Raw genomic sequence first — 12,910 nt, forward strand, 5'->3', positions numbered from 1 at the left:
CCTCAAGAAGCTTTCTCAGTAATGCTGATTGTGAGCAGCTACAGCAAAAGTGGGCATAAAAGTATCCAGCTTATCATCAACCCGTTGCTGAGTGTAAGATGCAGATGCTTAGTGGGACACAGAACTACACAAGCCCAATAGCATTGGCTGTGGCTAATGTAGATGGTCGTTGGCTTAGCTTCAAACAAAGGACTGCTTCATAGAACTTTGTGCTGGAAGTCTTTGAGGTATTGTTACGGTCTCTAGAGTAGCAAGACATTGTGCTGATGTGTTACGGCTGATCCTGAAATGCAATTGCTTTGGCTTTCTGGAAACTGAATGGACCTCTGGTGCATTCCAGTAGCCAGGAAGCAGACCATTCAAGATCCTTTCTTGAGGCTCACACAGTTCAGGGTACTGGAAATAAATAAGCAGTGTTGTTTTTCACAGTGGGGATGTCTCCAAGATCTGCATGTTTTGTTTAGCCTTCTTTTCTGGTGGCCTTAACTCAACTGCACTCTGTGCCTTTGACTAGGTGCCATCCGGCTGTACTGTAGCAAGGAAGGAACTTAGTTTCAGCAATCCTGACAGCATTGCTGTTTTTTATGGTACTCATCAAATAGAAGCCTTCAACTTCTCCATCAGCTTGGGGGTGGTTTGGATGAGTACATTTTTTACCAGAGGAGGGCATGCTCACTCTGTTGTAGAGTATGTCAATGGGGAATTATATGTAAGAATGACATGGAGCAAATTGAGCCCAATGGAGTCTGAGGTCTGTTAGGGTGCCATCATATGCTTACAGTATGTCACTGTGTCACACAGTAGAGAGACAGCAACTACTAGTGTCCCATCGAAGAAGCCAAATTTATTGATCATATACAAGTTGAGAGAGAAGACAACTTAAGAATCACATGCAAAACTGGATAAGCACCTCCTTTCTGAACGTAGTCTGAAATGGCATAGCAGAGTGTGTGCAAAGTCTTAAGCAGTAAAAATGAACTGACTCACTGCTGAACTCATTACAAAGCTCAATGACTGGGCCTTGATGTCTATAATGGCACATACGCAACTGCAACACCCACTTACCATCACATATCTTTAACCAATGAGTGACCCCTCTATTCACAAACCACTGCCAACTGTTGATGTATGCCGTTATTAACTGATTTGTCACTCGCACCAGTTCTGCTTCTGGAATTTCCGCTTCCAAATTTTCCACTTTCAGGATTTCCGCTTCCACTGCTGCTCGCTGTCGCATGCTCACATCTACGCTGCAGTACCATACAACATAACGTATAGCGTCCCTTTGATAATCTACGTGTTTGTGGTCTGCACGCTTAACCTGCACGCTTCGCCTATAGCTGGTGTCTTAGCATGTACGCATCACTACGGCCACATTAGGAAATATGACAATGCTTCTGCTTGGAACCAAAAGCTGAGGAGACGAAAGTTTCGTTTGACACCGGACACTGAGGGTTTAAGCAAGAGAGAAGGGTGGAAAAGGAAGGTAGGTTGGCGGTTCTTAACCTGGTCAGCAAAAACATGTATGAAGGGCCATCACAGTGGCCGAGCCACAGCCTGTGCCCATCTGCTGCCAACTTCTGGAGAAAGCAGCTGGCCAGGCACCAGAAACTGTCAGAACATGTCACCAAGGCAGTTGTCACATGAGTGGCTGTCACATAGCTCTTGAAAACAATGCCATGTAGGCAAGGCAAGAATGCAAATGAGTTGTCACACCCAGTTGTTTAGTTACTCATTCTTCCTAAAAACAACTTCATTTCACGTAATAAAAACAGTGGTGCTGATGTGAGCAAGAGTTAACACAGCCAAAAGAAACCTCCTTTTTTTTTTCTGCTAGAACTTCAGCTTGAAATACATGAAAAGCATTTTTTTTCCTTTAGAACTGACATTTGCTATTTTGAGTGAACACCTAAACATTTCAGGATGATATCCTTCAGATTCCCGGACCAGTGTTCGGGGTCATTTTTATTTAAGATGCTGGGAAACCAGATTAATCTTGCTGCCTAAATATTTCTCAGCAGCGGCATTCTGCACAGACTTGAAGCTACAAGATATTTTTTGCCTTTCTGGCTGGGGTTGTAGTATTCTCTGTGAAAAAAATTTTTGCACGCCCATACACCTGACAATTTTCAAATTGCAAAATCCATTAAGATAATGGAACTGTAAAATGAGTTACAGTATTTAAATGTGTATTAGCTCTGCTTCTTGCTTCGTAGGAAAGTTTCAGTTGAACAATGAACATTTCCACAAAGGAACATGAGCCATACTTCCTCATTTTAGCATGTTTGTTTGAATTTTCTGACCGTTTGCTTGGCATTTCTTACTTGTCATTTTTTTTTCTTTTTTTTGCATTTATATGAAGACTCGAGCACTCTAGACCCTCATAAAAATACTAGCAAGCATCAGAGCACCCTAAATAATTTACTCCTATAATACTTCTTTCTACAAAACGGTTTTGGTGCTCTGTTACATCGGGGTTACATACGTTGTTATAATGTTGTCACATACATTATTACATACGTTGTTACATCGTGGTACTCTGGCTCGCTCAGTTCCTGCGATTGCCTATGGCTGCCACACTCAAGCACAACCAGATGAAACACACACCACGCTTTTATTCTGTTTAGTGAAGCTCTCTTTGCAAACCCTTCAGGACTTCCTGACGATGGCTGCTGGCTGGATGCTACTGCTGTCTTACCAAATAGCTCACACTTTAAAAAAAATATTTGAATTGCATGTCTAATGGTGGGATCGAACCTTGGTCTGGGCCCCAGCTCAGCAGCCTGATGCGCTAACCATTAAGCCACAATCGCCTCCATACTTCCATCATGTTGACGCCAGCTAGCTTTTTGAGATGATAGCCATGTGTGTCACAATTGCGTAGCGCGGGTGCGTGAAAGAACACACGTGCGTGGCAGTTGTCTTTACGTTGATGACGCAGGAATGAAATGAGCAAATTCATAGCATTTGATTAAATGCTTCACATGGATTCCAAGATGCGCATTGGATCTGCATAATATTTTTATGAGTAGCGCCTTCATACTTTGCCTTCTTATTATTGCTACACAATGTCGGGTAGTTTTGCTCTGTGTCACAGTGTCACAAAATGTCAATAACACCTTCATTAAAACTTCTTTCTGGGCAAGTTGGTGCATACTTGACATAAAAATTGTTACAGCGCAATCACATGCAACCGCAAGTATGAAGAACAGGACACAAGCGGTGAACACAGCGCTTGTGTCCCGTCCTTCATACTTGTGGTTGCATGTGATTGCGCTGTAACAATTTTTATGTCAATAACACCAGGTCCGGCATTCTGAAACCAACTTTAGCATCAAATTCAAATGCCTTAGAATTATTTCCTGCCATTTGTATTCACTAAATGTCATTCTTTTACATACGAGAAGCATGTGGCAACATTTCTACGACTTTAAAAATATGTCAGCAATCTTTAAAACATATTTAGCGTAACTCTATAACTTCTCATTTATATATATAATAGGCAAGTTTTGGTTATGGTACTCCTAAGCCTTGCTCTTTAAAACATTTACTGAACATAAAGTGTTCACTTGGGCTGCTTACGTCTACAGCGCATTAGGTTCGGCTAATGTACGTGCTTTGCTGGGCTCCTAAACGTTGTTGCACCTGTTTTGCGCGTCCTATCAGAGGATTATGATTGAGCTTCCTGCCATACAAGAGAGGAAGCGATCCCATCATCAAGTCAATAAATATGACAGCCCGTATATTAAAGGGAGCAATGTTCCCACTAAAGTCTTTAAGAGGCTCGTAAGTATTTGCTGTGTAACCACCTACGGCAAGTATTGTGCTGCTGATCATGACGTTGTGGGTTTGATTCTCGGCTGTGGCCGCTGCATCCTGGTGGGCGTCGAATGTTAAAGCGCCCGAGTGCCATGCTTTGAGTGCATGTTAAGGAACCCAGTGTATAACTTCACAATGTTGAAGCCTTGTAATCTATTGGGAATTTTTTTTATAAGCTTCCGTTTGTGCGCGACTTTCAAGAAAAATGGTAATGTTGCTTTAGAGCTGTCGTTCTCTGTTCAATCACTGTGAGGTTTTCCTGGCGTGAGCTCTTGACGCATTTAGTAAATGAACGTTCATAACATGCAACGACTCAAAAAATGAACCTTTTGTGCTGTTGTCATTTTTGTTTACATGGTATTTAGGTCAATGTAAACAAAACAAATTTTCGAAATTGCTAATGTGGTTTAGCTCAAAGAGCTCAAAACAGTGTTATAAAAGAAGTAAGAATGATGTAGCAATTCTAAAAAAAGTAATAGAGACATCCTCATCTCACGTACACTAATCTCAGTATCCTATTTACCGCAGTATTTCAAACAAAATAAAGTTAAGGGTATAAAGTGAGAACTTAGTATGCTCACGCAAAGTTTTTCATTGCATTTTTCTATCCAAGCCATATTTGATTCTCCGTAGACGCCTTCCTTCTTGTTGCATCTGCTCGGAGAAGCTACATTGTTTAGGTACTGTTTTGACAGTGAAGAGTGAATTAACCGAAATACTTCTTTTAATCACTGACATTTAAAAAAATTCACTAACGATTGTGATACTCCCCAATGCGAAATTTGAGTGCAGCTGTATACATGTTTTCATTTCACTATATACTGGCTAGCACGGACAGTCTGTTTCGTGTGGCATGTTGCAAACGAGCAAAGCGTAGTGCGACTGCCTTGCTAAACAGGAGAATGCGAGAAGCATTGCGCATATGACAGATGGGCGCGATTCGAAGCAGCTGCTGCAGACAGACCCCCGTTCATGCAGCACTTTGTTTTGACGTGCTTGCCACATGCCTTATTGAGGGCGTCATTGGTGAACATTCGATGGATGCTACTCTGGCACTATCTCAGAGCCATTGTCACTGCAGAAATCCTCATATACACTAGCAGTAAAACACACGCGGTGTGCCAGACAGAGCGGCCACACCGACTGTCGGCGAGCCACTGCGGCAGTCACGTGACAGCATGAAAATCTCGCCTCCTCTCTGTAGGTGCAAGATGTTGCATGCTTTTTCCTTCATCTGCTGATAAGTTGGTGCAGTGTTCACGTTCTTCGTGCTTCATTCTTAACGTGAGTCATGTCCTACGAAGGTGACGATGTCATTGCCACTGATCATAATCATGTAAGTGTGCTCTCTTCTGTTGCGGCGACGCTGTGTTCCAAAGTCAAGGAGAATGAGGTATTGGCTGTCGCCTCCGTATGCTTATATTCAGGGTCCGTCATGTCATATAGAATCGGATATGGCCCACTGCCTCCAAAAACCTTTCCATCAGGATATTTCGGTTTAGACTCTTCCTTGCAAAACAACAATCTCAAACCACGACAATCGAAACAAGTGTGAACGAGACCAAGCCAAGCAAACCAAAGTGGGAGTGAGAGCGGATGTGAGCAGACGATAGTATGAAACGAGCGGTCTGGCTGAGACAAGATATGAGTATGCATCGAGCAGTTTGGCATGTCTGCATGACACCAGTTTCCTGCGTGAACGTCACTGAAGGGGCTGCTCTCATTGGTCTCCGCCATTTGCAGCTCGGGTATTTCATCTCCTGCTCCGTGTTCGCTCTTTCATCCTTCGCTGTTGTGCTCGTTCGCTCGGTTATGTCTATGCCAATGCTCGCCGCTGGAATGGGTGCCTAAGAGCTACGCTGTAGGCATATTTTTACGTGCAGCTGATACACAAGGCTGTTTACAATATATTTACACATAGGCCAACAGTGGCTAAGATGGCAACCCTATAGCAATTGGGAACATGTGGTCTTCCTCCTCTTCAGTGCAGCCACACTGTGGTGGCTGTTTCATATCATCCCGCTCGGCAGTAGAAGCACCGTCCCGGTGCTTAAGCTACACATCCCTAGCCAAAGGTGTGTTATAGGGCTTAACTCTCGCTACGTGAACGATGTGAGTTGCAGCTGACAATGACGCTGAGGGGTCAGCGGGGATGATTTCATATGTGACAGCGGTCACTTGTCGCACCACATGGTATGGACCAGTGTAACGCAACAATAGCTTTTCCAGAAAGGCCCACACGGCAGGTAGGTGACCAGAGAAACGCTAGAGAACCTGCAGAAAAGTGAAAATTGCAATGGTGGCAATTACAGAGGTGTCTCTGATGCTCCTGTGAGGCCTCTAGACAGGTGCGGGCGAGCTGCCTTGCGTGGTTGGTGCATGCGATCGCGTCGCAGGCGTTCTTAGTGGTAGAGAACATGCGGGCAAAGGCAGCAAGGTGTCCAAGGGCAACACGGGTTCTTGGTCGTATAGGAGATAGAATGGTGAATAGCCGGTAGTGTTCTGACGTGAGGAGTTAGACGCGAACGCCGCGCATGGTAAATGAAGATCCCTGTTTCAGTGGTCGGCCTCAACCTACTTGGAAAGCATATCGGCGATGGTCTGGTTGAGGCATTCCGTGAGGGTGTTGGTCTGTGGGTGGTATGATGTGCTAAATTTGTGCTTTGTCGAGCAGGAGTGGAGGATGTCGTTTACGACTGCCATGAGAAAAAGCTACAGCCACAGCCAGTTTGTAATTGGTACGGAGCACTATGCACTAAAATGATGTCGTAGAATAGAAAGTCACCGACATCAGTAGCGCAACTTGTCGCTCTGGTGATGGCATACTGCGAAGCGTAATCTGTAGCAATGGTGACCCATTTATTTCTGGAGCCCGAGAGAGGAAACGGACCAAGAAGATCTAGACAAACTCAAAAAAAGGGTCTATGCAGGACGTCGTTTGGCTGGAGACATCCAGCTGGAAGCATGAAGGGCTTCTTGTGGCACAGACAGGGCTCACAAGCGGCACGCCGCACGGAGTGGGTGAGACCTGGCTCACCCAAGAGAAGCGACGGCATACACGATCATATGTGCAAGACGACCAAGCACCCAGCCAAAGGAGCATAGTGAAGTTGGCAGGGGACAGTCGAACGCAGGTGTGATGGGATGATGAGCAGTAGGTCAGGGCTGTGGGGATAAAAATTGCGGTGATATAATGTACCCTCCTTGAGGAGAAGCATCCGGAGAGAGGCTTCACCAGGCGCTGACTCCAGCCGGTCCATGAGGGCTTGTAATGAAGGATCGCAGTATTGCTCATTGCTGGACAAACAATATGCATCCTGGTTCAAACGTCCCGTCTTATATACAATGGAGAAGGTATATTCTTGCAGGTTTGAAGCCCAAGGAGCGAGTAGTCTCGTAGGGTCCTTGAGCGAGGATAGCCAGCATAGAGCATGGTGATCAGTGATGACACAAAATGGGCATCTGTACAAGTATGGACGAAACTTTGCAACTGCCAGCACAAGAGCGAGACACTCGCGCTCTGTGATTGATCAATTGTGCTCAGCAGGCGATTGAAGTCTGCTGGCATAGGCTATAACACGATTATGTCTACACTGTTGTTGTGATAACACTGCTCCTATGCCGTGACCACTGGCATCTGTTCAAACTTCCGTTGAGGCAGACAGGTCAAAGTGGGCCAGGATTGGAGGCGTGGAAAGGAGAGTAGTGAGATGAGAAAAAAGTGTGGCATGATCAGAACCCCAAGGAAATCTGACATCTTTCTTAAAGACGTAGTAAGAGGGCATTCAATGGTCGCAAAATCCTTTACAAAGCGCGGGAAATAGGAGCACAGCCCTAGGAAACTACAAATGTCCTTTGTAGATTTCGGGACGGGGAAGTTAATAATGGCATAAATTTTGTCCAGATCAGGTCGCACACCTGTTGCATCCACAAGGTGTCCAAGCATGGTGATTTGGTGGCGAGCGAAGTGACATTTTGAAGAGTTCAACTGGAGACCTTTCCGGCAGAACATGTCAAGAATCGCTGAGAGATGATTGTAATGCGTGTTGAATGGTGGCGAGAAAACGATGGCGCTGCCACATAGCACAAGCACCTTGAACTGGTAAAGACCGTCAGGGGTAACAAATTCATTCTTCTCTTGGCCTGTCTCGTCGATGGCACTCTGCCAGTAGCTGGACCATAGGTCGATAGAATAAACATAGGTGGCACTGTACAGGTAGTCTAGAGCGTCATCAATACATGGCAACATTAATGCCATGCATCAATATGTGACATTAGTTATATGCTGATATCGGTGAAATATGTTTTCGGCTTACATTGTTATATCCAATAATTTATTATATCCCTCTTTGTTATATTGAAGTTATACTGTATATCACTTGGCCTGTTGGTTCTAATCCAGTCATTGAAGTTGACATGTGGGTCTGTGTTGTATCCATGTTTTGTGGTACCATTTATATATGCATTTCAACCAACTAACTCTAGTATCGTTCTTATTCTAGTGTTTTTACAGTAGAGTTTTTACAGTAGAGACTTTCATCAGTTCGAGCTTGATGTGACTGACAGAGTTGTCAAGCCATTCAGCAGGTCGAATTAAATGAAGAGGCGGAAAAAAAATACAGTTTGAGCAGACTGCTGTTTCATTTGGCAATACTTCCTGATTCTAATGCACAATTAAATTTTAAAGGTCATAGTAGAAAACAGTTTGCACCAAAATTTAATGTGCACCTGACTTTATAACAAAAGAAAAATACAGCACACTTCTGATTCTGTCAGTCAGAGTTAAGATGGGAGCTGCAAAGTTTACTTTCAGGAAATGGAAATATATGTACGACTAGTGTTAGTCGTTATCAATCCTGGACAGCATTTTGTTGCTGTCCATGGACACTAATATGTCACCCTCGTGGCAGCATAATTCATTATGTTTGATATTCTGCATTTCTTGAACCACTCCGCTGCAATCACTAATGGCATGATAGCCCATCCCGAGATTGCGTGGAGTGCCTCGCCACTTTGTTCTGCAACATATGCAAGTCTCTGGAGCGTTGAAAATGTGTGACCCAACTCTATTGCTGCTAGCCTAGCATGTAAAATAAGTTTCCTTTTGAATGAGCTTTCATAAGTAAAACTTGAAAGCAGCAGCTTGTCATCGCCATCCTGTGTGAAAACTTGTAATGACAGTGGTTATGACGCTGCCTCTAATCGTACGCTGTGGTTAATGTAACATGGTTTTGGTTTTATATCCCATTGTAATGCGAGGGCAGCTACTGAAGGAAGTGCAAAAATTGTCGTTTTCAGCTGGAGATAACGTGTGTTCAACACATTTCACTGTCTCCTAACGCCATCAACTGATGTTGCAGCTTTTGGGGTTGGGGGGTTGGTGGGTTGGGGCTCACAATTAGGTTAAGCTGCATGCACACTGACCTGGTCATATTGAAATTATCCAGTGAAAGCCAATTTCAAGATTGAAGTAACGGAGCTTTAGGTCTTTTGATCAGTTGCAATCGAATTAACAGAAGAATTGAGTTAACCCAAATAGAGCCAAAGGCCTTTGCTGCCATTTCATACATCACCTTCTGTATGCTTTGTCTTGGAAAATAAAATGTAATGCCAGATTATTTTTTTTTTTCATTATTGCATCAGAATTTTTCTCTCTTGTACTTTGGCTACAGGTAGCCATGTGCCTTATGACACCCTAACTCTTAAGTACAGAACTTGATGCTGCACGAGGGCGCTCTTCTAATACACAAAAACAATGTAACCCCTCATTATGCTTCATTACTAACTTTTGCTTCTTTCATTAACGCTTGCTAGCCTGGAGAAGACAGACGCTTGTCTCTAAGGTCACAGTCATCTATAGAAAAGGAACTGAGTCCAGGAAAGGTACAACATAAATGCTTGCATGAATCTTAAATGTTAGCACCATACATGCACACATTTCTACAATTGTTGCCTGCATCATTGGCACCTGAATGGCATGCTTCACTTTTTGTAAGTATGCAAATGGCATGATGGGTGCTTATGCTTGCACAAAGGTTGCACTATTTGATGTAGCTTATGAGCAGGTAAGGATATTGCACATTAAATGTCACCTTTACTAGACACTGTCACATATATTATGCTCCTTAGCTATCATGCATGCTCAACAAGTAGCCGTCACAAGTGGTCACCACCACTAGGTAGCTAAATTTATTAGTTTCATTTTAAAAAAGAAAGTGTCACATTCATAAGCTGCCTGTGCAAAGCATTGATAGTGCTGTATTTCTTGCATTATGTGGCGAGTTCATTTTTGGAGATGGTTACTGTTCTGTGTGCCATGCATGTGTCACTGTTTGCACATGTTTTGATGCACAGTTTTGCTAAACATGTTTTTTTATGTTTTTGTACCAAAATGTCATAATCACTTTTGTACGATTTCTGTTGCCTTGTGTATGATAGGCTTTCTTTGTGATCTGGCCTTTCACTTATATGCAACTTGCAATATGTAATTCCTAATTTTTAAACTTAACAGTATTTGCTTTCATTTTGCCTGCTAATACTACTGCGAAAGAGAATGCATACATGCTGCAATGCTTGATGTTTAACCTAATGTAATGTGTGAATAGATGTGTTCTGCATGTGTGAATGTGGTCAGAATATCTTGTGCAATAGTGTGGCAGTTAAGCACAGTCACATGGCAATATGAAACAGTCATTCAGGAAGAATAAACACATCTGCAATTTCACTCTGTGCTTAACGTGCCTATTATCATAATGCTGTATGATTTTGTTCAGTAGGTAGTTGCAGCAGATGCAATAACTGAAGGTTCCTTGGATTGCTTTCTGTTGTCTTCCTATACAGCTAAGCGGTAATGTTGTATTGTACATGTTACCTTGAACATTTTAGTTGTTCTGTAGTCTAACGTATTTGCTTTTCTTGGGGGTGACTAGACTGAAGATTCTGCTGGAATCCCCCATCCTGCTTCTTTTGAGGGCCCGGTCCTGTTCTCCTATCGTTCCAAGACATTGTTCACAAAGAAAAAGGTGGGTTATGGCTCTGTGTACAGTTGTATCCAGTCGAAGGCAAACAAAGGAAAAGCTAGATAATCATTTTATCTAGTGCTACTACCTACTGCACAAGGTTTATGCTACTAGGCGATAGAAGTAACCAGTATGATGCCTAATGCAGATATCTTTGAATAAAATATATTAACTTGCCTGCCTTTATTCGAAGTTGAGGCTGCTATGTGCAGTTGATTACCAGTAGGGCATTCCCCCAAGAAAAGGGACATCCCTGTGCGTCGGCTGAAGAAAAAAAAAAAAGCAGCTTTGTTAATTTTTTCATATAAGAACAAAACCAGTGTGTGCAGCTATATTTCTTTGTGCTTTCTCAAAAAATTTTTATTTCATATTTATCAAACTGTTTAAATCTGACCAAATAATTGCTGGTAAGCAAAAATCGTGCTGCATTCTAAAGTAACCAAAGGCCAACCTCGCAAGTTCTGAGAACATTTCCTGCACTGAAACAGCTATAACATGTGACAGTATCACTGGTTGCTGGGCTAGTTGGTTCACTTAGGAACAAAAGAACACGACGACGCTGTTTTTTTTTTCTTCATGTCATTCCGTGCCTTTTGCACCATAATATGTGAAAGCATTTGGAAATACTTGACATCACAGTGATGACTTGCTGTCTGGGCACAATATACACAATATGGTAGGTCAACATTTCTCACCAAATGAATGCACAGTCTCAAAAGATTGTTACTCCTGTAAACTGGTATTGTCAATTCTTGATGCCTCTTTAAACACAATCAATCAATCAATCAATTCTAAAACATGGTACGTATAGTTGGTCACTTCTGTTGCAAACCAAGGAAGTTGCAGCACAGTTTGTTTTTATTTTGGCAGGCTGCGATAAAGATCTTCAACTCGGAGTGGTCCGAGCGGTTTTCCCTAGACGCCGTTGGGAGCTCAGGAACCATAATCGCCAAATCCAAGGATGGCCACTCCTACCTGGTGCGTACGCTGTGTGCTTGGGAGTAGACATGGTTCAAGTCTCTACATTCAAACTGTGCTGTGGCAGAATGCAAGTGTAACGTCTGCAGCAACGAATGTAAATGGTGTTCATTTTCCAATGCAGTTCATTTTCTTTTTAACTTTTTGTTCCAGCTAAGTGTTGGGATTACGCTAAGTGCCACTGGCCTGACAAGAATTGTCACCTTCACACCATACTACCTTGTTTTGAACAACTGCAAGGTATGTTTTGCAACTGTAAGGTATGTTTTTCAGGGTTTGGCTGTACCTGTGTGTGTTTGGCAAGAATAACTTTTTGGTCGGGCGTAGGTGTCATGTACAGTGTCTCAATGACAGCATGTGTGTTGAGTCTCTCTGCACTACTTTGTTCGTGAAGAATTAGTCCTATCCTTCTGAGACCTGAAGACAGCTCAGGAACGTTAGTCGCTTTTCAGTCTGTTATTATTACCGACTGCTATGTTACGAAAGTAAAAAAAAAAATTGTCTGTCTAAACATTGCAGTTAGGTGTGAGCTCCTCACCAGGCTCCATTGCAAATGTTAGTTATACACTGGAAGTTTTAAAATGCCGTCTATGGATCATTTTACTGAAATAATATTTCATATCGGGTTATTATTGAAGGAGGTAGAAGAAATTGGACGTCCCGTTACCATACCGCCACGAGGTAAGCGTGACTGCCAGCAGAGGCATGCTCTCCCACTGTCTAGAGTAGCATCCGCAAGTGACGTTCCTTCCCCTCATTTTCCCATACCAGAGCCGAGGGACCATGTCGGGTTCGCGTGACAGGCCCTCCCTCCTTTTTATTTCATTTCTTTTTTTTGTCTTCTTATTTTTTTGTATTGTCAGTGCGTGAAGCATGTGCTGCTCCTGTCTGTTTAAAATAGCCAAACCTGATGAGGGGCCATTTAAAGCAGCATTTCCATGCGCATGGACAACGAAACCATTTCCCATAAGAAGTGCTGTATACAGACTTTTCTTTGTCTACACACGGAAATCACGATGCAACATCATATGATTGGCTGTATTCTGGATTGCAGTGTCATCTCACTATTGAAAATGCACTTAACTGTGCTTTTT

General features: G+C 43.0%; 1 protein-coding gene across 5 annotated transcripts in view; it reads left to right on the forward strand.

The window, feature by feature from the left end:
- Nucleotides 1-12,910, forward strand: part of Vps13 (vacuolar protein sorting 13C) — a 226,901-nt gene that overhangs the window by 158,645 nt on the left and 55,346 nt on the right. For 4 of the 5 annotated variants that reach the window (XM_055070805.2, XM_055070801.2, XM_055070804.2 and 1 more), the window contains 4 exons: nucleotides 9,634-9,702; nucleotides 10,749-10,841; nucleotides 11,709-11,816; nucleotides 11,970-12,056. In XM_055070805.2, coding sequence (XP_054926780.1) covers nucleotides 9,634-9,702; nucleotides 10,749-10,841; nucleotides 11,709-11,816; nucleotides 11,970-12,056 — 357 coding nt within the window. The remainder of the gene's footprint in view (nucleotides 1-9,633; nucleotides 9,703-10,748; nucleotides 10,842-11,708; nucleotides 11,817-11,969; nucleotides 12,057-12,910) is intronic. The other variant, XM_055070803.2, reaches the window with a different exon arrangement.

Source organism: Dermacentor andersoni, chromosome 5 (assembly GCF_023375885.2).
Source record: "Dermacentor andersoni chromosome 5, qqDerAnde1_hic_scaffold, whole genome shotgun sequence".
Lineage (NCBI taxonomy): Eukaryota > Metazoa > Arthropoda > Arachnida > Ixodida > Ixodidae > Dermacentor > Dermacentor andersoni.